Source organism: Nelumbo lutea, chromosome 3, assembly GCF_056320005.1.
Source record: "Nelumbo lutea isolate HS-2025 chromosome 3, American lotus-T2T, whole genome shotgun sequence".
Lineage (NCBI taxonomy): Eukaryota > Viridiplantae > Streptophyta > Magnoliopsida > Proteales > Nelumbonaceae > Nelumbo > Nelumbo lutea.
The window spans coordinates 104,448,277-104,474,301 of NC_142686.1; the positions used below are offsets into that span (position 1 = coordinate 104,448,277).

Genomic DNA, 26,025 nt, shown 5'->3' on the forward strand with positions numbered 1-26,025 from the left:
CACAGGAGGGGAAGTGGCAACAGCGAGAGGTATCTCAGTAGGCTCTGGATCTGGAGCCGCAGAAGGAACTGGATCTGGCCGGGTCTGCCGAAGACTAGGATCAACCTGCCTGCATCGCCTGTGATAGACTCTCAACTCCGGCTCCCTCTGACCACCCTCACCACTACAACCTTCATTACCCAGTGGAATAGGTAAAGGAACAACCCCACTTCCACTCTCACTGCTCAAAACAGCCCCACTTCCACTCTCACTGCTCTCCCCCTGAGGAAAGAAACTCAAAACAACCCCACTTTTACTGCTCTCCCCCTGAGGAGAAACCCTAGGATAGTAGGGTGTCTCCTCAAAGAAGGTGACATCCATAGAGACAAACCGTTTCCCTGAAACCGGATCATAGCAGCAATAACCCTTTTGAGTTTGTGCATAACCAAGGAAAATGCATTTGGAGGCCTTAGGGTCAAACTTGGAATGATGAGGCCCGAGAAGCTGGACGAAACAGGTACAACCAAAGGTTTTAAGGGGAACAATGAACAACTCCTTGTCTGGGTAAAGAAGGGAAAAGGGGGTTCTCATATCAAGGACCCGGGAAGGAACTCGATTAATGAGATAAACTGCCGTGAGGATAGCATCACCCCAGAAGCGAATAGGTACATTGGAGGTAAACATAATGCTTCTAATCACCTCCAAGATATGCCTATTCTTCCTTTCGGCAACGCCGTTCTGCTGTGGTGTATAAGGGCAAGTGCTCTGGTGAATAACTCCATGGCTACGAAGGTAGGAGGTCAATGGTTGAGCAAAGTATTCCTTTGCATTATCAGATCTGAGGACTTTGATTTTAGTTCCAAACTGAGTGAGAATCATCTGATGGAAGTTTTGGGTCAGAGCAGGAACCTCATCCCGAGAACGCATAAGATATACCCAAGAAAACCGGGTATGGTCATCAACAAACAGTAGAAAATATTTGTACCCACCCATAGAAGAGATATGATATGGCCCCCAAACATCAGTATGCACAATATCAAAAGGGAAATTACTCCTTTTATTACTTAAAGAATAAGAGGTTCTACAATGTTTGGCAAGCTCACAACTCTCACACCTCAACTCTGATATCTCAACAGACTCAAATAAAGCAGGAAACAGACTCTTCAAAGACTTAAAAGACAAATGACCTAATCGGTTATGCCAAAGCATAACCGAACTCACAAATTGGGAAACAAAAGACTTCTTATCCACTGACTCTTCCCGTCGGTTACTCTCCCCAAGCAGATAGATCCCGTTCGTCTCACGGCCAGTTCCAATCACCTTCCTCGTCTCCAAATCCTGAAAAACACATCGGTCAGGGAAAAAGGTTACTGAACAGTTCATGTGTTTGGTAATACTACTAACCGAAAGGAGGTTGGTATCAAGCTTAGGAACATGCAAAACAGAAGATAAAGAGATAGTGTCCGATAACTTGATGTCCCCCTTGCCCGAAATGGGAACAAGAGAGCCATCAGCAATGGATACTCTATCTCGGCCAGAGGACAAGTGATAAGAAGTAAACAAAGATGGCAAGCTAGTCATATGGTCAGATGCACCTGAATCTATTACCCAGTAGTGATCAGTATTACCTGGAGCTGAAGCATGGTAAGCTGAGGCTCGAGTACCTGAATGTGCAAATGCAGATGTAGCAGGAGCTGATGGGGATTGGGATGGCTGAGCTGAACTTCCAACTTCCTTTTCCAACTGTATGAGGGCAGCCCGAACAGCAGCTAAAGTCTCAAGGGATGTACCTGATGAGGATGTTGAATCAGTGTTCACTGCCATATGAGCATTACCCTTCTTATTTCTCAGTTTTGCTGGGACCAAGTGAGGATGTAGCTTCCAACAAGTATCTTTTGTGTGCTTGGGTTTCTTGCAATGTTTACATACCAGATCCCGTTTATCTTCCTTCTTCCGGTCCCTTTCTGAGTCACCCCCTGGCTTGGGTTTAATAGTTGTCAAGGCTGGGAAAGAAGGTTGAGGCTGCATCATAACTTTCCTCCTGGTCTCTTCACTATGCACCAAGGAGTATGCTTGAGAAAGGGTCACACTATCTCTTGTCAATATCTGTTGTCGCACAATGTCATATTCTGAATTCAAACTAGCCAGAAACTCAAATACCCTATTCGTCTCAACTTGTTTTCTGTGAGTTTGTGCATCTTTGGGACTCTCCCACTCAAGGGTCTTCAGATGGTCAATCTCATGTCACAAGGATTTCAAGGTAGAGAAGTAGACAGAAACTGGCTTCTCTCCTTGTTTAAGGCTGTTCACCCCACACTTCAGTTCATAGGCTCTGGCAACATTGAGGGGTTGGGAATAGGTTTCTTTCACAACATCCCATATTTCTTTGGCTGTCTTTGCCCACAAGTAATTTCGGCTGATATGTGGCTGCATGGAATTACACAGCCATGCCATAACTAAATAGTTCTCTTGAACCCACTTGGTGTATATTGGGTCCTCCTTGGAAGGTTCTTTCACATCTCCCAAGAGGTAACCCAGTTTTCCCCTTCCTCCAATAGCCATCATGGCTGATTGTGCCCACTCCAAATAATTTGACCCATCAAATCTCATAGTTGTAATCTGAAACCTGGTTTCAGATACATTACCATAACTGTGGTTTCCAAAACTACTATCTCCCTGACCCTTGAACTCCATCTTCGATCAAGATTCAGTGGCTACAAACTGTTAGAGCAGTTATACCAGAAAATAGAGTCAAGGAAGTAAGTCTGAAAGCTGATCCCGAAACTGATCTGATCTGAAACTGATCTGATCCGATCAGAAATACCAACACAAAACCGATCTGAAACTGATCTGATCCGATCAGGAATACCAACACAAAACTGATCTGAAATCAATCGCCTATCAATTTGAGATGCTGTTCTCTGAAACCACTACTGTGGGGCCCACTACTGTGAGCAAAAACAGGGTTTCAACTGTAGGTTTGAAGAAAATTAGTGATCTGAAATCACTAAAGTGCTCAGTTGCACTCTCCAAGCAGTCCGCACCAGTAGGACTTGTCGTAGGGCACTGTGAAACCCTAAAAACTAATCCCCTTTGAAGAGGGGGTTCGGCCCAACAACCAAACCCTAGACACAAACTTAATCACAGTTCGGCAAGCCAAACCCTAGAGCAAACTTGAACACAGTTCGGCCCCTCTTTCTAGATAGGTCCAACCTATCTCGGCTGATTGCAATCTCTAAAAATCAGTAAAGAAACAAACTTACTTACTGATTACCTGGACCCTAGCCTTCGCTGCCTCTTCCTGATTACCAACTCTCTGTAGGCTGCGGAAAGTCTTCAACTGCTGCGAATCTCTCCTGGTAATCTCCAAGATTCGGCCGCCGAAAAACTTCTTCAAGGCTTCTAGCCCTAGCTAGTTCTCATGTGATCAGCTGGACTAGATACACATGAGAAGCCCTAGATAGGCTCTGATACCAAGTAGAAGATCAAGACTGTAATCAGTCTTGAATCCTAAAAGGTTTTAGGTTTGTAAAACAGAAAAGAAGATGAGAGAAAAGGGAGAGAATAGAAGAGAAGCAAGAGAACACAAGTTGCTGAAAGGAGGGACAGATTCTAACAGATCTGCCGCCTCCACTCTCTTAATATTTATAGGTTTATGTTTAGTACATGATGAAAGGACACATCTGCCCTTGGTATTTACATAATAAAGAAAGTAAATAAAACTGAAATAAATAACAGCTGAATTAGCAAACTGACTCAAACTGACACTACTATAACTGAAACAAATACTGCTGTCCTACGAACACAGTGAGGACCACTGCAGTGGGGCCCACATCAGTGTTCTCTATAGGAATTATAATTTGAGTGGCAATTCCCCAAGCCAGAGGTCACCCTAGAATATGACTCTATTCCCACATCCCACGTTAAAACTGATGGGATTGATAAAAGTAGGTAGTACCTAAAAGATTGCCCTCCAAGGGAAAATTGAAGTATTGTGAGGCGCCGGTTTTGCATCACAGCCATTTTCCGCTACACCATGAATGCTTCCAATGATCTTGTGCCACAACCTGTCTTCCTTTAAGGGAAATCTCCACAACCACTTTCCTAGAAGAGTTGTGTTCCTCTTAATCAGGTCCAATTCCCAAGCCTCCTTGCTCCTTAGGTTTACATACCTATTCCCACTTCACCAAATGATCTTTCTTTTCATCTCCTGGCACCCACAAAAAAATCCCTCATCATTTTTTCTAACTGCTTTGCAATTTTCACTAGGATTCTAAAGGTGGAAAGGTAATAGGTGGGAAAATTTGCTAGGGTGGATTTGATCAATGTAATTCTTCCCCCTAAAGAGATATAATTTCTCTTCCATAAGGAAAACTTTTTAGCAAATCTTTCCACTACTGGTTTCCAGAAACTATTTTCTCTAGGGTTTCCTCCCAAAGGCATATCTAGATACTCTAGGGACCAAGTTCTCACCTCACCCTAGGGTTTCAGCCAATAGTAAAATGTAATCCTCTCCCAACTTTATCCTAGGCACACGACTTTTTCCCCAATTGACTATCAAATTTGATAATCTTTGGAACTGGGCAACTAAGGCTTTCGAATTCTTATGCTAAACTTTGTACATCTCTCACAGAAAATGATTGTCATCAGCAAATTGCAGACGAGTCACAACCACCTCATTTCTTTCAATTCTCCACCCTCTAAATTGTTTTCAAGATCAGCCTTAGTGATCAATTTACTCAGGACCTCTATAATGAAGGTGAACAAGAAAGGGAATAGAGGATCTCCTTGCCTTCAAACCTCTTTTAGGTGGGAAGAAATCCTTTGTCACACCATTGATTAGAATGGAGAAGTGTGCCAAGCTAATACTACCATTTATCCACTTTTTCTATCTTTCTCCAAACCTTATTTTTCCCATCAGGCTCATGAGGAAGGTCCAATCCACCATATAATAGGCTCTTTGCAGATCCAATTTGCACATTAAGTCTTCCCCTCCCTGTTTTTTCTTTTTTGCTATATATTAATTTTCTACTAGAATTTGGTCAATTGTTTGTCTTCCTTCCACAAAGGCTCCTTGATTTTCAGTGATTACCAAAGGCAACACAGTTTTAAACCTTCCCGCCAAAACTTTAGCTATGGTCTTGTATAGGCTACCAACAAGACTTATGGGCCTATACTCTTTTGGAGTTTTGGCTTCTTTCTTCTTAGGAACTAGTGCTAGGAATGTGGCATTTGCTCCCAATGAGACTCCCACTTATGAAAGAATTTTTTTTTTATTGGAAATGGGAGAATTTAGAAAAGAGCTCCATCAAGTCATCTTTTTTTTTTTGATCAGTAAAAATGTATTTTATTAAATTCAGATTATAAGCAGTTTATACAACTTGGTGATGGGACTGTTGATCCCCTTTAATCATTCTATTCTACCCCTCATTACAGTGCAGCCCAAAATAATTGTTGTCTCAATGCCCCCTGTTTTGCGAATCCATCGGTTCAGCAGCAACCTCCTTTGCAATCTTCTCCACTTCCCTAATCACATGTTTAAACGCCCATGGGATATGGCTGCTATTTTTTGCCCATGCTATTACTACTTTTGAGTCCCCTTCCACTTCAGCATGTCTGCATCCTAGTTGTTTGGCTAGCTTTAACCCTTGTAGTAATGCCAATAGTTCAGCCTTCAGCGAGTTTCTGTTGCCAATCGATCCTGAGAACATACCCAATATCCTCCTGTCAGAGTTTCTTAATACTCCTCCGATTCCTGAGATGCCTGGGTTTCCAAAGGAGCACCCATCAAAATTCAGCTTTACTTTATTGCTTTCTGGTGGTTTCCACTCCAGCCTTACTTTATCTCTTACTCTCGAAGATTGTGCTACTTCGGACCATGTTCTTAGAATGTTTGTGACTGATAAGACTTGAAAGCTATCCAAGGATTTTACCCAACGGGCTACTTTCACCTTAATACTTGTAGGTTTTCAAGACTGCTATTCAGTCTTGATCACTAAGGGATTTCAGGTTCGATGAGAAGAGAAAGTGAAGAAGATGTAGAAGAAAGAGTGATGGAAGAGCAATAGAACACAGATTTTGAGGAGAAGAACAGAATGTCAATATTCTGCCGCTGCCACTTTAAGTTAATATATATAGGTTATGCTAGTTACATGAAAGGACATATCTGCCCTTGGTGTTTACATCATAACTGCTAACAAATAACAACCAATATAAAACTGAAACTAGAAATAACAGAACAGCAAAATAACCACAGCTGTGACTGGATACATTCTACCCTACGGACAGAGTGGGACCACAGCAGTGGGGCCCACATCAATGTTCTCTACACTCCCCCTCAAGTTGGGAGTATATGTTCGTCATTCCCAACTTGGATAGATCCGCCTCTAGCTTCTTTCTTGATACGGCTTTAGTAAGAATGTCGGCTAGTTGCATACTGGATGTGATGTAAGGAAGGCATATTTCTTGAGATGAGACCCTCTCTCGCACAAAATGGCGGTCAACTTCAATGTGTTTGGTTCTGTCATGCTGTACTGAATTATGTGCTATATTAATGGTAGCTTGATTAACACAGTACAGCATCAGGGGCTTCTCATACTCAATACCCAACTCCTCAAGTAGAGATCTTAGCCATAGGATTTCAGCCACTCCATTGGCCATGGACCTGTATTCTGCTTCAGCACTTGACCGGGAGATCACACTTTGTTTCTTACTTCTCCAGGAGACAAGGTTTCCTCCCACAAGGGCACAATATCCCGAGGTAGACCTTCTGTCATCAACACTCCCAGCCCAATCTACATCAGTATAAACCTCCACCTTCATGTGATTGTTGTTCTTGAAAAGTATACCCCTACCTGGGCATCTCTTCAAGTAGGCTAAGATTCTTTCTGCCGCAAGAAGATGTGTGGTTCTAGGAGAATGCATGTACTAGCTGACAACACTAACAACATAAGTAATATCTGGCCGTGTGAGGCAGAGATATAGGAGCTTTCCTACCAGTTGCTGGAACATAACTTTGTCTTCAAGAAGCTCCCCACTCTCGGCACTAATCTTGTGATTCTGTTCAATTGGTGTATCTGCAGGCTTACACCTAACTTTCCAGTTTCTGCCAACAGGTCTAGGACATATTTCCTCTGAGATATAAAGATCCCCTGTTTGGATCTAGCAACCTCAATACCCAAAAAATACCGGAGTACACCAAGGTCCTTCACCTCAAATTCTTGGTGAAGAAGCTGTTTAAGAGACTCAATCTCATGGCTATCATTCCCTGTGACCACAATATCATCAACATATACTGCCAACAGTGTCAAAGAGGACTCCACCCTCTTGATGAATAGGGTATGATCTGACTGGGTCTGTACATATCCAAACTTCACAAGTGCTAGTCTAAATCTATCGAACCAAGCCCTAGGTGACTGTTTCAAACCATGCAAAGCCTTGTTGAGCTGGCAGACCTTCTTACCTACTTTTGCATCATAGAATCCAGGAGGCAAACGCATGTAAACTTCCTGCAGATCTCCATTCAGAAAGGCATTTTTCATGTCCATTTGGTATAAAGGCCAAGTGTGACTTGCTGCAAGGGACAAGAGAACTCGAATAGTAGTCATCTTGGCTACCGGTGCAAATGCCTCCAAGTAATCTATGCCATAAGTTTGTGTAAACCCTCTTGCAACTAACCGAGCTTTATACCTCTCAATAGATCCATCTGCATTATGCTTCACCGTAAATACCCATTTGCATCCAACTGGTTTCTTTCCTTTTGGAAAATCAACTACCTCCCAGGTGTTGTTCTTCAACAGAGCATCCATCTCAACTTGCATTGCATCTTTCCATTCAGGGACGGATAGGGCTTCTTGCACTGTTCTTGGAATAGGGACATTGGAAATGGAGCTAAGGTAGGACCTGCAGGTAGGAGATAGGCGATCATAGGATAAAAAATGGGAAATACAGTGGGTTGTGGATATGGTACAATGTCGTTTCCCTTTACGGACTGCAATTGGAAGGTCAAGATCATCTGTAGGGGAAGTCTTTGTGGGCTCTGGGACTGAAGTATCTGGACCTGGAGTTGCAAATGAGATTGGAGCTGGTCTGGACTACTGATGATCAGGATCAACCTGCCTGCACCGCCTGTGATAAACCCTTAACTCTTGATCCCTCTGACCACCCTCACCATTGCAGCTTTCCCTCAACTCCTGATCCCTCTGACCACCCTCACCATTGCAGTTCTCATCACCCAATGGAATAGGTAAAGGAACTGCCCCACTCTCACTGGTCTCCCCCTGAAGACAAGAACTCAAACCCCCACTCTCACTACTCTCCCCCTAAGGGGCAACCCGAGGATAATAGGGTGTCCCCTCAAAGAAAGTGACATCCATGGAGATAAACTTCCTCCCGAAGACTAGATCATAACAACAATAATCCTTTTGAGTTTGTGCATAACCAAGGAAGATGCATTTGGAGGCTTTGGGTTCGAACTTGGAGGGATGGGGCCCGAGAAGCTGAACAAAGCAAGTGCAACCGAATGTCTTAAGGGGAATAGAAAACAAGTCCTCACGTGGGTGTAGAAGCGAAAAAGGAGATCGCATATCAAGGACCCTGGAAGGGACCCGATTAATAAGGTATACCACCGTGAGGATAGCGTTCCCCCAGAAGCGAATAGGGACATTGGAAGTAAACATGAGGCTTCTAGCCACTTCCAAAATGTGCCTATTCTTCCTCTTGACAACTCCATTCTGCTGAGGTGTATGAGGGCAAGAGCTCTGGTGGATAACCCCATGATGAAGAAGATAAGATGTCAATGATTTAGCAAAGTATTCCTTTGCGTTATCAGATCGGAGAACTTTGATCTTGGCATCAAACTGGGTTAGGATCATTTGGTGAAAATTTTGGGTCAGGAAAGGTACCTCATTTCGTGAACGCATGAGATAAACCCAAGAAAAGCGGGTATGGTCATCAACAAATAACAAAAAATATCTGTACCCACCCATGGAAGGGATATGATAAGGCCCCCAAACGTCAGTATGCGCAATATCAAAAGAATTATCACTCCTTTTATTACTCAATAAATAAGGCTTTCTACAATGCTTAGCAAACTCACAACTTTCACACTGTAGCTGAGACAACTCAATGGACTCAAATAAAGTAGGAAACAGACTCTGTAAAGATCGAAAAGACAAATGACCTAATCGGTTATGCCAAAGCATAACCGGACTCACACTCTTAGAAACAAAAGACAACTTCTCTACCAACTCTCCCTGACGGAACCACTCCCCGAGCAGATAGATCCCATTCGTCTCACGGCCAGTCCCAATCACCTTCTGCGTCTCCAAGTCCTGAAAAACACATCGGTCAGGGAAGAAGGTTACTGAGCAGTTCATATGCTTGGTAATACTACTGACTGAAAGAAGGTTAGTATCAAGCTTAGGCACATGCAAAACAGATGATAGGGAGATAGTATCTGAAAGTTTGATGTCACCCTTCCCAGAAATAGGAACCAGGGAGCCATCAGCAATAGATACCTTAGCCCTACCAGAAGACAAATGGTAAGTAGTAAACAGTGAAGGCAAGCTAGTCATGTGATCAGATGCACCTGAGTCTATTACCCAACAAGGTTCAGTAGTACTTGGAGCTGAGGCATGATAGGCTAAAGCTTGAGTACCTGAATGGGCGAAGGCAGATGTGACAGGGGCTGATGGAGGCTGCGGTGGCTGAGCTGAATTTCCAACCTCCTTTTCTAGCTGTATTAGGGCAGCCTGAACTGCAGCTAAGGTCTCCAAAGATGTTCCTTTTGTACCAGATGAGGATGCTGAATCAGTGTTCATGGCTACATGAGCAGCGCTCTTCTTGTTTCTTAACTTCACAGGAACCAAGTGGGGATGCAGTTTCTAACATGTCTCTTTTGTATGTTTGGGTTTCTTACAATGTTCACATACTACATCCTTCTTGTCTTCCTTCCTCCTGTCCTTCTCCAAATCACCCCCTGATTTGGGTGTAGCCGCTACAAAGGCTGATATGGGTTGCATCATAACCTTCCTTCTAACTTCTTCACTGTGTACAAATGAGTAAGCCTGAGAGAGAGTCACACTGTCTCTAGTCAAAATCTGCTGCCTGCCAGGAACTCAAACACTCTATTTGTCTCGATGTGCTTTCTATGGGTTTGAGCATCTTTGGGACTCTCCCACTCAAGAGTCTCTAAGTGATCAATCTCATGCCACAAGGACTTCAAGGTAGAGAAGTAGACCGATACCAGTTTCTCTCCTTGTTTAAGGGTGTTCACTTCGCATTTCAATTCATATGCTCTGGCAACATTAAGGGGTTGGGAGTAAGTTTCTTTCATAACATCCCATATCTTCTTAACTGTCTTTGCCCACAAATAATTTTGGCTAATATGAGGCTGCATAGAATTAAGGGGTTGGGAGTAAGTTTCTTTCATAACATCCCATATCTCCTTGGAAGGTTCTTTCATATCTCCCAGGAGGTACCCTAATTTACCTCTTCCACCAATAGCCATCATGGCTGATTGGGCCCATTCCAAATAGTTTGATCCATCAAACTTTACGGTCGTAATCTGACCACCCATCTCAAAAATACCACCATAACTGATGTTCCCAAGACTGCCTTCTGCCTGAATTTTAGACTCCATTTCTGTCAAGTCTCAAAATAGTACTTGAATCACCAATCACAATCAAAACAGTATAGGCCTGATCTGTATTCTCAGTGTATGTGCACAAAACCGAAGTAATTCTGATCTGAAACCAACTAGCCAACATAGCAGTAGCTGTCCATAGATCTTTAACCCCCTTAGAACTCTGAGAACAGCTTTAAAACAAAACTGATATGCTAGGGAAAGTTAGGGTTTTAATCAGTCTTGAAAGGAAGTAATTCAGTCGCACAGTCCAAACTGTATAGATGAGCTTGCAGTAGGGTTAATAAGAAACCCTAGGACCTGATCGGACCTACCAATCAACTTAAGAGTAGCTCTAGGTAGATCACAGGGTTCAGTCAACCACTAGGGCTTGCCGCAGATCACTTTCAAACCCTAGAGTAGAGAGAAACACAGTTCGGTCCAGGGTTTGATGTAAAACCCCAGGAAATCGAAGAGAGAAAGAGCTAGAATGGTTCGGTCTTCCCCTCCAGATAGGTCCAACCTATCTTCTTTGAAAGAACTTCTATTAAAAAGTAACAACTTACAAGGAAAAAATAATTTGCTGCCTTCTAGGGTTACCTAAACCCTAGTCTTCTCTGATCCTTCCTGACCACCAACACTCTGCAACCCTAGCAAGTTTCCAACAGCTGCTAGTACCTCTGGCGATCTCCAAGAATCAGTCTGCGAACTCCTCCTTTTCAGCTTTCAGTCCTAGGAGATTCTCATGTGGTTGGCTGGTATTAGACTCACATGAAAAACCCTAACTTGGCTCTGGTACCATGTAGGTTTTCAAGACTGCTATTCAGTCTTGATCACTAAGAGATTTCAGGTTCGATGAGAAGAGAAAGTGAAGAAGATGTAGAAGAAAGAGTGATGGAAGAGCAATAGAACCCAGATTTTGAGGAGAAGAACAGAATGTCAATATTCTGCCGCCGCCACTTTAAGTTAATATATATAGGTTATGCTAGTTACATGAAAGGACATATCTGTCCTTGGTGTTTACATCATAATTGCTAACAAATAACAACCAATATAAAACTGAAACTAGAAATAACAGAACAGCAAAATAACCACAGCTGTGATTGGATACATTCTACCCTACGTACAGAGTGGGACCACAGCTGTGGGGCCCACATCAATGTTCTCTACAATACTATCAATCACTTCTTTTATTGTTCTACTTTTTTCCAAGAAAATTCTGTTGTTCCTTTCTTCCCATGTTATCCAGCAAATTGCTGCCTTTGTTGCTTTCCACATTACCATCCCACATCAATGTTCTCTACAATACTATCAATCACTTCTTTTATTGTTCTACTTTTTTCCAAGAAAATTCTGTTGTTCCTTTCTTCCCATGTTATCCAGCAAATTGCTGCCTTTGTTGCTTTCCACATTACCATCCCTCTTTTCCCCTCTTTTCCTTCGTTGTCTCAAGAAATCATGGTTGAAGAGTCCTACCACATAGAGTACAAAAGAATTCCCAAATTTGATGCATGAAAGAACATGATATCATTAAATGAGAAAGGGTCTCACCACTTTCCTTGCACAAAGAACACACATGAGGAGATAGGCAAATATATGGCTTCCTTTTTTGTAGAATATCACAAGTGCTTACCTTACCAAGGAATATTTCCCAACAAAAGGCGTAGATCTTTGGGGGAATAGGCTTGCTCCAAATTTCTTTCATAGGGATCATCCCACCTAGAAGGTTGGGGGAGGCAAGTACTTTGAAGAAAGAGGAACAAGAAAAGAAGCCGTCTGGAGAACCTACCCGGATTCTAGAGTCTTGCAATGAAGGGTCCAAGTGGATTTTCCCTAGGAGGTCCAGCAATCAGATTAAAGATTCACACTCGTTTTCCCTTAGCTTCTAATGCCCAAATTCCAGTTCACACCGTTTGGACACAGTGATCCCAACATGGAAATAGCTTCCCCCTTAAGGTTATATAGCACAAAGAGATCAGGTAATTGGTCTTTTAGTGGGGTTTCCCCTACCCATAGATCTTCCCAAAACAAAATTCTAGTACCTTGTCCCACATCGAACCGGATGGAGTTGAGGAAAGTAGGGTAGATTTTGTGAATTGCTTTCCAAGGAGAAGTTGAAGAACTATGAGGGGAAACTTTTGCATCCCAGCCATTTCCAGCCACCCCATGAATGCTCTCAATCACTTTGTGCCACAACCTGTCACCCTCGAAGGGAAACCTCCAAAGCCACTTACCAAATAAAGCTGTGTTCCTTAAAAGGATGTTCCCAATTCCTATGCCCCCTTGTTCCTTAGGTTTGCTAACCTGCTCCCATTTCATCAAGTGGTCCTTCCCTTCCTCTCCTGGGTCCCAAAGGAAATCTCTCATATACTTCTCTAAGCACCTTGCTACCTTAGAAGGGATTCTAAAGGTTGAAAGGAAATAGGTGGGGAGGTTTGCCAGGGTAGCTCTAATCAAGGTTATTCTTCCACCCAAAGAAATGTAATTCCTCTTCCAAAGGGCTAACTTTCTATCAAACTTTCTAAAACGGGTTTCTAGAACCCAACTGACATGGGGTTTCCTCCTAAGGGTAAACCTAGGTAACTAATAGGCCAGCTTCTGATCTCGCACCCCAAGATCTCCGCAAATCTTATTAGTTCTCCTTCCTCCAAATTGACCCCTATTCCACTTCTGGTCCAATTTATCCTCAGCCCTATTACTCCCACAAAATTATTCAGCAACACCCTCAAGTTTTCCACCACTTCCTCATTGTTTCCTTCACAAAAAAATATGGTATCATCTGCAAATTGGAGATGGGTAACAATCACTTGATTTCTACCTACCCTCTAACCTCTAATAAGGCCTTCAACGTCAGTTTTTGCCACCATTCTACTTAACACTTTTGCCACTAGGGTAAACAAGAATGGGGATAGGGGTCACCTTGCCTAATTCCTCTCTTGGCCGGGGAGAAATCCCTAGCTGTACAATTAATTAGGATTGAGTAATGAGCTGAACTTAAACATCCTTTGATCCAAGCCCTCCATCTATCTCCAAATCCCAGTCTTTCTAATACTTTTAGAAGGACTTCCCAATTAACCAGGCCGTAGGATTTTTCTAGATCTACCTTACAAACCAGCCCCTTTTCTCTACCCTTTCTTCTTTCCCCGACGCATTCATTAGCCACCAAGATTTGATCCACAATCTGCCCTCATTCTACAAAAGCTCCTTGGAAAGGAGAGATGATCGAGGGTAACACCTTTTTTAGTCTTTCTGCTAAGACCTTTGACAGAATTTTGTAAACACTCCCAATGAGACTTATTGGTCTAAAGTCTTTAGGAGTTTTGGCCTCCCTCTTCTTTGGAATCAAAGTGATAAATGTGGCATTTGCTCTTGGTGATACCTCCCCTTTGGAGAAAAATTCATTAAAGACTTCCAAGATGTCTGATTTCACCATGTTCCAACACTCTTGATAGAAGGCCATGGATAAACCATCCGGTCCAGGGGCTTTAGATCCGTCCAGTGAAAAAATAGCTTCCTTGATTTCTTGCAGAGAAAATTTCCTTTCTAGGGCAAGAGATTGCTCTTCTAATAGAACATCCCCTTCCAACTCTGGCAATTCTGGCAACACTCCATGTAGGCTTTGGAAAATTTCCTTAAAATGATTTACAAAAATCCTTGTAATCCCCAGACTTTCTCTTACCACTTGTTCCTCCTCCACACTAAGGATTAAGTTCTTCTTTCTCCTTCCAATTGCAAGAGAGTGAAAAAACTTAGTGTTCCAATCCCCCTCTACGAGCCACTAACACCTTGATTTCTGTCTCCAACAAATCTCCTCCTTTCATACTATCTCTTCTAGTTTTTGCTTTTGATTCTATCTTTCCCCTCTTTCTTCTTCTAAAATGACTTTGAGAGCCTCTTTCCTATACAGCTCCTCAATCCTCCCCACCAAGTTATCTTTTATTTCCTCTACCCTTCCGAAATGTAGGGTCTTCAAACCACATATTCTCAAATCTGAACAGAGAAGGGCCTCCCCCTGGGATTTCTTTCTCAATACAAATAGGGCAATGGTCTGAAGTAACTCTAGGTAAACCTCTTGCTATTAAGGATCCCCACATTTCTTCCCATTCAGGAGATATGAGGAATTTGTCTAGTTTGGAGAATGTTGGGGGGGGGGGGGGATTGAAAGTTTGACCAAGTATAGTCCACCTGAAGCAAGGGGGGTTCTCTTAATTCTAGAGAATCTATTAGCATATTAAACTTCCTCATGCTAGTAGTAAATCCCTGGTTCGGGTTGTTTGATTCCCCCGAATATCTGATGATGTTAAAATCACCCCCCACACACCACGAACCATCCCACAATCCCCTGATAGCACATAATTCCTCCTAGAAAGCTTCTCTGTCTCTATAAGAATTAGGGCCATATACATTTGTTAATGCCCATTCTCTTCCGTCCAACTTTCTTTTAATTTTTAGGGAGATTGAATACTGGCCAATCAATTCTTCCATACATTCCATTTCCTCATTCCTCCATATGGTCAGAATTCCCCCTGAAGCTTCCCACGAAGGTGTACATGACCAGCTTAAACCCCTAGCTCCCTAGATGCTCCTTATCCACCTTCTATTCAGCTTTGCTTTCCTGAATAAATTCCTGATTAACCTTCTCTTCTTGGCACTTCCTAATCCTCTTACATTCTAATTTACTATTTTCATCTTAGTGATTTGTGATGCCCCCGGGTTGATACTTCTCAACACTCCCCTCTTCCTTTCTTCTTGTTCTCCTCCTTCTCATAACTTATTCCACTCTTAAGCTTCTCAATCTCACTCATTTTCCTTTTTCTTTGCTTACTCTTTTTTCTCAGGTAAACTTTCTTTCCTTCTGCCTTTGTACCGCCCATCCTAACTCCTTCTAACCCCTCCTTCCCCTCTTGCCTACCTTCCTTTGTTCCTTCCAGGGTCTCGTTCTGGGTTGGCTATGTTTGGGTAATGAGTTGGTTTAGGCTAGCATCAACACAATCCAAACCTAAGGCTGGGTCAGCTAGAATTTCCAGGATTAACGATACAACCTTAGCCCTCTCTTCCTCTACCCTGTCAACCAACAAATTCTTTGGCTCCAGGACTACAAACACGGGAGGCCATAATCTTGAAGTTCTGAAATAACAACGGACCCTTTTATATAGGTCTCCATCCCCCAATGTCTAGAGGTTTACCTCCATCAATCATCAAAAGATCTCTCTGGTGCCTCAAAAAGGCCATTATCTAATGTTGGTCCCAGCTATCTGGGGTCTTGGGAGGGGTGGACTGGAAAATAGACCTATCCTTTTAGCTTTTTTTTGTGTGTGTGTGTGTGCACAAGGTGGCTTGTTTCCCAAGATTTTACCATTACAACAAGCAATGGTAGAAGGCAGACGATTCACCTGCAATGTTTGAACCAAACATTAACTGAATACATCATAACTTTAGATACTTGGGACCAACATTGGGTAATGGCCTTTTTTTATTGTACCTTCAGATGCCAAAGAGATCATCCTCTCCTGAGTAACATGTTTTCCATCTTCCACCAACCAATTCAGAGTTATTTGAGATTATTTTGTGTTAGAACATCTTAATACTCTGCTCTTCAAAAATAAATCAATGATTATCCAATCCCTGATTTTAGCATCAACCTGGGAGATTACCACATTCTTCCCCCAAAAACTGCTAGTAACCGTTCTCTAAATATGGCATATACCTTATAAATGATTGAGGTTGTCATAGTAAACAAGATTGAAAGTTAACTGTTTTTATCAAAAAGAGGTTAACAGTCAAAATATAATTGTCTGTAAATTGTGGCCCTTGCATAACATTATTTGTTTTTGTACACATCGTGCATTGTGAGACTTAAAATTCTATACATCTCATTATTGATCAAAAGAAAACCCCACAGCTGTGTAGCAGTAAAAAGAAACAAAAAATCTATTAGAAAAACAGAGAGATCAAACAAGGGGTGTGAGAAAAGAAAGACACAAGATTCAAAAAGGACGGAAAATCATGATGCTAAATTGGCATCTCTAAACCAATATTATGTTACTTTTGATTTTTATGGTAAATTATGTTAAAAAAATCTATTAGAAAAACAGACTGATCAAACAAGGGGTGTGAGAAAAGAAAGACGCAAGATTCAAAAAGGAAGGAAAATCATGATGCTACATTGGCATCTCTAAACCAATATTATGTTACTTTCGATTTTTATGGGTAATTATGTAATAATCACCCTAAAAGCCTTCCATCTGATTGTATTTCCATAAGGTAATTCTTTAACATAGTCGCTGAAATTTCATACTGAAATTGGCAAAGAATCATAAGAGAGAAATTTCTTGAAATCGGAAAGAAGCCATTCAGTTACAGTATATAAATTCTTACTTGGGAATGGGTAGTTATTTGAAACATGCGTGCCACATCTGTGACATCCAATGCAGTAGTTGCGATCTTAACTATGTCTGCTCCAGTAGCTTGTATTCTTGCAACAAGGTTACCGATGTCCTCAACAGATGGAGTATTGTGATAGTTGTGAGACGAAACTATAAGTTTAAACTTTTGAGGCTTTGTACCATGTATGGAATTGGCAAATTCATGAGCAACCTTCAACGATACAGAAAATCCAAAGTCAATATAACTTGAATACTTGATCCTTGGAACTTCATATTAGAAGAATCAATATTAGATCAGGACTTGCTAGGACTGTCCACATATCATCAAAAGGCTCTTTGCACATCATTATAAATAATACAGGTCCTTAAGCTTAACTTGAGACATATCAGTTAATTTCATTATCATAAATAATGTAGTTAGCTTTTTGTTTGGTTGGAATCATTGTTGGCATTACAATTGTCAAAGGCATTGTCTAGGCACCCAATTAGGCAACTGGGTACCTTTTTTTTTATCAGCAACACAGAAAATATTTAATTAATTAGAAAAAAAAATCATGGATGCAACAAGAAGTTGTGAAATAAACCCAGCTTTATAAAGCTGACCCAAATCAAATTTAATATTGAGCCAAAACAAATGTGTTCTTTGTATCCCTTGCTTAGCTAAGCTATCTGCCAAGCTGTTGGCAGATCTCCTCACCCATCTCACATGGATTAACATGTCCCTTGACAGCCATTTAAATCTCCTAATTCACTCCTCAACTGCCATGTCACCCCTTCCCCCTTCTGCAACCATTTTATCACAGTTTTCGAGTCTCCCTCAATGATCAGTCTATTATACCCAACTCTTTTGCCTTTTCAACCCCATATACTGCAGCCAGAAACTCTGACCTTGCCACATCACCCTGTTCCACAGGACCATAGTATAGAGCAAATTAGGCAACTAGGTACCTAGCCTGAATGCTTCAATGACTAGATGATCAGACAGGTGCCTAGGCAGCAAGAATCACAAGGTATGTGTCTTATTATAAATATTATATATATGCTGATTAGTATATTTTTCTTTATAAATTCTATCACCCTTCCTAGGTGATTAGGCACTCCACTGTTGCCTAGAATCACCCATACACTTTGACAACCATGGTTGGCAGTTGAAATTGATTGGTAACTTTATTTTGAAACATCTTATTTAGTGATTCAGAAATAATCCTTAGACCAGTTATTATTTCATCTTGAAAAAGATAAAATGCTAAAGTTTATTTAAGAAGAGGACTCTTTAATGGGCCTGGGTTCAGACAATTAATGCACCAGAAAGATAAGTGACAACATATATATATATATATATATATATATATATTTTTTTTTTTTTGGGGGGGGGGGGGTGGGGGGTGGGGGGAGGACTGAGGTGTTTGGCACATCATTTTTGATAAGCAGGGCACAGCCCCAATTATTAGTCAAAAAGTACATGTTTTAAAAGGCAGAAATTTCCTATATATTAATCTTTACCATTACAGAGGGTTTCCTTTGTTTTTCTTTAGAGATATGCCCAATTTATCTGAGCCCAAATTACTCCCCCCTTTACCTTTCTTTTCTTTGATAAAAAGTTCAACAAAACCTGAAATAGATATATTACGTTATTGTCACTACCCCAGATCCAAGATGCTTTTAGAAACTGAAGAGTATCTGAGCAAGATAAGGCCATCTCTTTTATGTTGGTGGCATCCCTTTACAATTATTAATATTAATACAAATTGTCACCTTATTTCTCAAGAAATAAAAAGAAAGGAAAAATAGCTATTCCAGATTTTGTCTATAAGTGTCCAACTGTAACTTCCTATAGACTCCTTGCCTTTATTGTCTTGTACTTCAATTCTTAAGGGCTGATTTCCTTGTATTTGTTTCCTTAATTTCAAAGGATTTTCTCTGTAAGTATGAAAGGCACGGATGAAAATAATATGAAATACTTTAAATTCTTTAATTATGATTTTAGGTTCAATGCCAAGATTTGGAGTAGAATATAGAAACAAACAACACATTCATTCTTCAAGGATTTATTTGTTGGAACATTTTAACTTTAAAAGCATTTTTAAACTAAGTAAAATTACTTTGAGACATTAACTTTGGAAATTGTTATTCCAACATTATTATGAAGTAAAAAAAAAATGAAGATCTTTGAAGCACAAAATATAACAAATTTATTAATCATAACAATGACAGTCACCAAAGAGTGTTATGGTTTTAGCACTATGACACAGTAACAATAGATGAAATTGGCCTTCAAGTTGTACTAGTCATATTTACCAGACAACCGACAGCACTGTAATTATATTGAATGATGTTAATGGAAATATCTTTAAGGTGATGATGCAGATCCGGTCACGGCACATCGGACATTTCAGTAGAGCTGTAAATTGGATGGTATTTAAATTAAAATTTGATGGATGATCACTGGTGTTCAGGTCCATGAAGGATTGCAAGGGAATTTTGAGACATTTATGGTGAGGTAGCTCTTGCATATAGAGAACCAGCTAGTTCAGGATACTGGAAGGACAGAGCTTCTATTTATTAATTCAGGTTCTTAGACTTGCACACTGTTAAATTATAGTTATTTTGTTAGTAGGGTCAGTTTAGAGGACCAGCTAGTTCAGGATACTGGAAGAACAGAGTTTCTATTTATTAATTCAGGTTCTTAGACTTGCACACTGTTAAATTATGGTTATTTTGTTAGTAGGGTCAGTTTAGTCCTTTTATTCTTATTGTCTTTTTGCTAATTCTTTATTTACTTAAGTGAGGGTACTGCTGTAATTTCACTATTTATTATAATGAAATAAAAGCCTGGGCAGCAGTTGAGATTAGTTACTACAATCTCCTCTGCTCTTCCAGCCCTAGTTCTCTTCTCTCTTTCCTTCTTCTCCTCTACTATTCTAGAACTGTTTCTTCTTACTTTTCACATTAATTAAGAACTGACTAGGTCTGTTCCCACACCTAAATGGTTTATCAGAGGAGATATATATTGAAGGCGACCCTAGATTGTTAAAGGTGGATGAGAGACAGCAACTTGCTGATTGGCCATCGACAATCATTCACAAGATTAGAAGAGCAAAGTTGTTAGGTTCACAGTGAATCCCTCATTCCATTGGGTTCCAACATTGTCCAACTCCAAAGAAGAAAGCCAAGGAGAGGAATTTCAAAGAAAAATTTAGAGGGGTCATCTAATTTCTGAAAAAAAAAACTTGAAATGCACTGAAATGTTAACAAATGTATTTAGAAAATAAGAAAATAGAAAAAAAAAACATAAAAAATTCAGACAAAAAAAACTGCAGAAATGTATTACAATTATGGTAGCCACTGTACAGCCTAGATAAAATCAAGTAACCAAAGAATCATCCCAATTACATGGGGTCACATGAACCTTTTTTTTTATCAATAACAATAAGCTTTATTAATGAAGAAGTTTTGTGATACTTTAATTACAAAGGAGGAGGTAAACTGTCTTAACTCCCCCACAACAAAAACAAAGAAAGAAACTAAAAATTAGCCCAAAACAGAGATTCCCTAAATGCCCTTGCTTGGCTAACCCATCAGCAATTGAGTTAGCACTTCTCTTCACCCAGCTGTACTTCACCTCAATATCCCTACTCAGCCATTTAAATTTTTTCTTTTCATTGCTTATCTCCACAAACCACTGTTGTCTCCCTTTAGCCACCTAATCACCACCTCCGAGTCCCCTTCAAGGACCAAGCATCTGATGTTTTATTCTCTTGCTCTTTGGATTCCTTCCATAACTGCAAAATCTCAGCCATATGAGAGCCACCCTCTCCAATTGGGCCTGAGAACATGGCAGTAATAACCCCATCCTCATTCCTGAACACTCCCCCAATCCCAGAAGGCCCTGGATTCCTTAAGCTACTACCATCAAAATTCAGTTTTATGAAACCAGAGGGAGGAGGGGACCAAGAAGGCCTAGGAGTCCTCTTACATTGGGCAGAGATAGCTATCTCTTTCCAATTTCTCAATAAGTCAGCCATGGAATAATCTAAGAACAGCTCCATAGATTTCAGCCAGTGAGCTACCCTTAAGTGTGTCAGTTCTAATAAGTTTTCCATGGTTCTTTCCTTGTCTGAAAAGATTCGTGAATTTCTCTCTTCCCATACGGGCATATCCATTGTAGAATCGTGAGCCCTCAAATAATTTCTTGCTACTACCAATCAAGTCCTTTTTTATATGATCAGCAACCAATAAAGTCTTTATTGGCCTACTCCTAGCTCTTCTAGACCCTTTTATTTGCAACATATCACTTCTTATTGACACATTACATATTTACATGGTCTTCTTTGCATATGCCCAAACGATTTCAGCCTACTTTCCCTTATCCCAGTTGATTCTACTCCTAGATTCCCATGAATATTCTCATTTTTAATTGTATTTTTTCTAGTTTTACCATTTATCCATCTTAGCATTCACATGCAGCCATGCAATTTTTTGAATATGCTACTTCTTGACAGTCCAATAATATGAAATTATTCAGTTAATTAGACAAACCAGTCAATACAGCACAGTGCTGTTTCTCCCACTACAATTAGAACTTTCAGAAGGATCAGCAGTCTTCCCCAGCCACTAATTGTAAACCACCTAACCTGCAGCTTCCCTATACTACCCACAAGCAACTCTCTGGCCACACAGCCCCTTTCACTCTCAAATTTGATAGAGTTTGAAAGAGACCGCCTTCCAAGAGTAAAACAAAAGATTCCAACCATTTATATCTGGGAGGAACCTAACTTCCTAAGGGACACTCATTAGAAATCCAGCTGGAGTCTCCATCCTCCCACCACAATAACTAGAACTCTAACCCACTTTGTTGAGGGAGATCCCCTGTTTTGTGTCTGCAGTGATATAAATGGAGAAGGAGAATAGTAATAACATGGTGGATGTTTTTCAAACAAAGGCGAACTTGGAAGGGATTAATGGAAAGAGGCAGAAGAAGTAGTGCATACTACATAATTAGTTTCCTTCTCCTGGTTCAGGGTCTCAAGTCACTAGCTTGCAACATTGAAGGTATGAAAACCTAAAGTAGGATGGCTTTTATTTTATTTTAACACAGATTTTCTTTTTCTCCCTTGCTTTCTTTTCTTACATTTATTTATTTATTTTATTAAGGATATGTTGTGACACCAATCTTCCAATCAACTCAGGTAATTTGATCTTTCCAGTCCAATTTTCTCATTTTTCAAGTACTTATTATAGCTGAAGTGACCAAATCTCCCAGGTTTAATGGTTTATAGTGGCTCTTTCCAGTTTCATTTGCAAACATGAAGCTTCCCTATCCATATAACAAGATGAAAGCTGGTGGAAAGACAACTCTGATGCTGGACAGGTGATTCAGGAACTGAAGAGTCAATTTTTTTTTTTATGTTTATGTATTTTTGTATCATTTACAGTATAGATATCGTGGTGCTATGTGGTGCTTAGTAATGATCTTCTTATATTTCTTTTCAAGACAATGGCTATTGAAATGGGATTCAACTGGCTAAGTAGCACAATATCAGCATCTATTTCCACTTCCACTTACTACAAGAATGTTATGGAGTGTAAAGTGTCATTTTACTTGGGTTAAACAAGCTTGTTTAGTAGGTATCACAGTGTCTTTTTTTTTTTTTTTGAAGAATAAAGAAAAAAATTATTAAAAAGAAAAGGAGATACATCAGAGGTGATAAGATATCACCAAAAGCAATACCAGCCCCAAATCCATAAAATGAACCAAATACCCCACAGCTTACAAGCTTGAATACCCATCCAACCCAAGATAAAACCCAAAACCAACCCAAAGCAAATCCCCAAAGAAAACAACAAAACCCCTTCCTGAAACACCACCCTTCAGATTAAATCCGTGAGAACATCCTCCTCCTGGTCTGAGATATCCTCATCCCAGACCTTGCTTCCTTTCAAAAGTAATTTTTTCTTCAATAACTCTTCCTTTTTTCTTTTCTCGAATTCCTTGAAGGCTCTCCTGGAAAACTCCTCCCCACCCCGGAAAAACAGACCCAGGATTTTCCCAATTGTAACCTCTCTATCCACTAATTTCTGAAGAGCTTCATCACTTGATTCTCTGTTGATAGTATCACTACCCTTCTTCAACTTGTTCTCACCAGGGACAATTACAGTACCTCTTAACTTGTTCTCCTGATGTTCCTTCGTCTAATGGGGAATCGAAGCCTGAACTTGCTTCATTGCCTCCCCATGGTGTCAACCGGATATCACCTTGCCTCTCACTCTTTTCCTTCTATACATCCATTTGTATTTTTTTGTACGTCCTGCCCCCACTAGGCCAATTTTGAGCCTAGAAAAAACCTGTCACATGTACAATGTTATGGTTTCTCAAATTACTTAATTTCTTGTTAATTATCCCATTGGTCTGTTCCTCCTCCTCCCCCTCAAGTTTGCTCCTTCGTCCATCACATGTACAGTGTCTCATCTTTCTGAGATTTTTCAACTGTGGAAGGAGCCCAACCAAACAGCCAATTTCTTTGCATTTCATTGTATATGCAAAAAGAAGTTCTCATCTATCTCAAGTTTTAAAAGGATGATGTGAGGCAATGAGTGCACAAAAAATAAACAAATTTAAATGCTACTGCTGTAATTCTGTATTTAGTTCTCTTAATTGAATAAAATTCTCATTTTGCTGATAAAAAAAAACAAATTTAAAAGTGTATAATAGCCAGAACCATGTCACATGGAAACTTCAAAATGGGTACCATGTCCATGATGGACAAATAAATTTGTAGAGAGAATTCCATTTCTGATGCATTATCCATGAAATGTCCTTGCCTTTTCTGTATAACATAGCCAGTAAGTTTCTTTCCCAGTCCCTATTCTACATGAAAACACACAAAAGAGCTCCATGTCTCTGGTTCACAGAAAGACAAATTCAAGCACCATAAACTGAATAGATTGTAATATAAATAGAAAGCCTACTAGTATTGAAGTTTTTCATCATGTCAATTAAATTGTTTTGAGTTTGACTGACGAGAAAGCAACCTGAAGCTCAACATCAACATAATCAGCTCCCACTTCCATGGCTAACTGAAGTGCATCTGTTCGTGTTTTCTCATCACCTTCATATTCACCACCTTCCCATTTTGGTCTGAAAACATATAATTAGAATAGTCTAGATAAAGATATCCCGATCACATAATGGTTTTTCATAACATGATGAAAATGCAATAAGTGATTTATTTACTCATAAAATCTGTTATCTCAGTTGATATCTATACAAAATAGATGAAAACATTAACACAGATAAGGCAAGACCTCCCAAAAGTTAATTCTTTTAGGACATGGCTTGCATTTAAACAGAATATGATCAACACACTCAACATTTTACATATACTAGTGAATGTGCACATACTTTGCACATGGTAATTTCAGATGATGATGATGGTATTAGTAATATGTGTCCAATTTCTTTTATAATTTTTCTATATTTCTGTGTATAAAAATAATTCTTATTTACCACACTTTTTTTTGTTTAATATGATGAATATATAAAAGAAAGGGCAGCCCAGTGTATGAGGCTCCCGCCAATGCAGGGTCTGGGGAGGGACAGATGTACACAGCCTTACCCCTGCACATACAGAGAGGATGTTTACAAGATTTGAACCCTGGTCACCCAGGTTGCAGTGGAACAACCCAACTGTTGTGCCTAGACTCACCCTATATATAATATTAGAGATGTGCTCAAATGTTTCCTACACAGTTTATGTATTTTTTTCATAATATTTTGTGTTTTAGTTTTTATTAGTTAATTATGACATCATGGGTTGACCCAGATGTTTGAATTGATCACTCGCCACATGGTCAGAAGAACAATTTCATTTTTGGTTAGTCTATAAAAAAAGACATGGGTTTTATATTGATAAAAGTATTGGATAAGGATCTAATCAATAGAATTTACTGGTAAGAAAAACACCTTAAATATAATATTTAATGAGAGAAAATGGGAGTTAATACCTTAAAAAAGATTTTGTAAGAGGGAATTAAATGAGATGAAAATTAGTCACTCAAATTACATATTATGATATCACAATTAGAGAAGGGGACTAAATTCAAAAATAGGAGTATTTTAGTCAAAATAAAGTTCCACAAGCTCGTTAATACTTTAATAGTAGTATAGATAGAAATAGATGTGTTCAATTTTTTTTACAACTTTTCATATTTCTATGTGTATAAAAATAATTCTTATTTATAACATAAATTTTTGTTTAATATGATGAACATACAATACTAGAGATTGCCCAAATGTTTGTTTTTTTTTTTTATTATGATATCAAAGGTTGACACATTTGACCCAAAAGTTGAATTATTGACCTGCCACCAAATAGAAAAATAATTTCATTTTTAGTTGATTTTAAATTTTGTATTTCATTTATTTTTCAATAAAAACAATTTAATTATAACATTTATTTTTCTTTAATATGATTAATATAAAATATTAGAGGCATGCCCAATTTTTTTACAATTTTTTATTTTTGTATTTATTTCTATTTTAAAAAGTATTATTTAACTATGACATCGTGGCCCATTTAACCCAGATGGCTGAATTGCTTACCCGTCACTTAGACGGAAGAATGGTTTCATTTTTGGGTCAGTTTTAAAAATTATGGGTTTTATGTTGTTAAAAGTATCAGATATAGATCTAATTAGTATAATTTATTAGTGAGAAAAAATACCTTAAATATAGGATTTTATGCGAGAATGGGAGTTTATACCTTAAATGTAATACTTCATGAGGGTGAATTAAATGAGATGAAATGTAGTAGTTCAAATTACATTTTCAGTTCCCACAATTAGAAAGGTACTAAATTCAGAAATAGGGGTGTTTTAGTCACGAAAAATTCCACACCCTCATTCATAGTTTTAATAGTAGTATAGATATGGATGAACTAATCCGTATGGACTATGGATTTCTCAAATCATGTCATAGGAAAGGGGGAGTTTCAATAGCTAGAATAGAAACCAAAGTTGATGAATGGAGGATTCAAA

At 39.6% G+C, this 26,025-nt stretch overlaps 1 protein-coding gene across 1 annotated transcript in view; it reads right to left on the reverse strand.

Annotated features, from left to right (window-relative positions):
* Nucleotides 1-26,025, reverse strand: part of LOC148867333 (bifunctional 3-dehydroquinate dehydratase/shikimate dehydrogenase, chloroplastic-like) — a 46,172-nt gene that overhangs the window by 12,390 nt on the left and 7,757 nt on the right. Inside the window, exons 2-3 of the mRNA XM_088975107.1 lie at nucleotides 24,022-24,127; nucleotides 16,982-17,200 (exon numbers count right to left, since the gene is read on the reverse strand). Of these exons, the coding sequence (XP_088831233.1) occupies nucleotides 16,982-17,200; nucleotides 24,022-24,127 (325 nt within the window). The remainder of the gene's footprint in view (nucleotides 1-16,981; nucleotides 17,201-24,021; nucleotides 24,128-26,025) is intronic.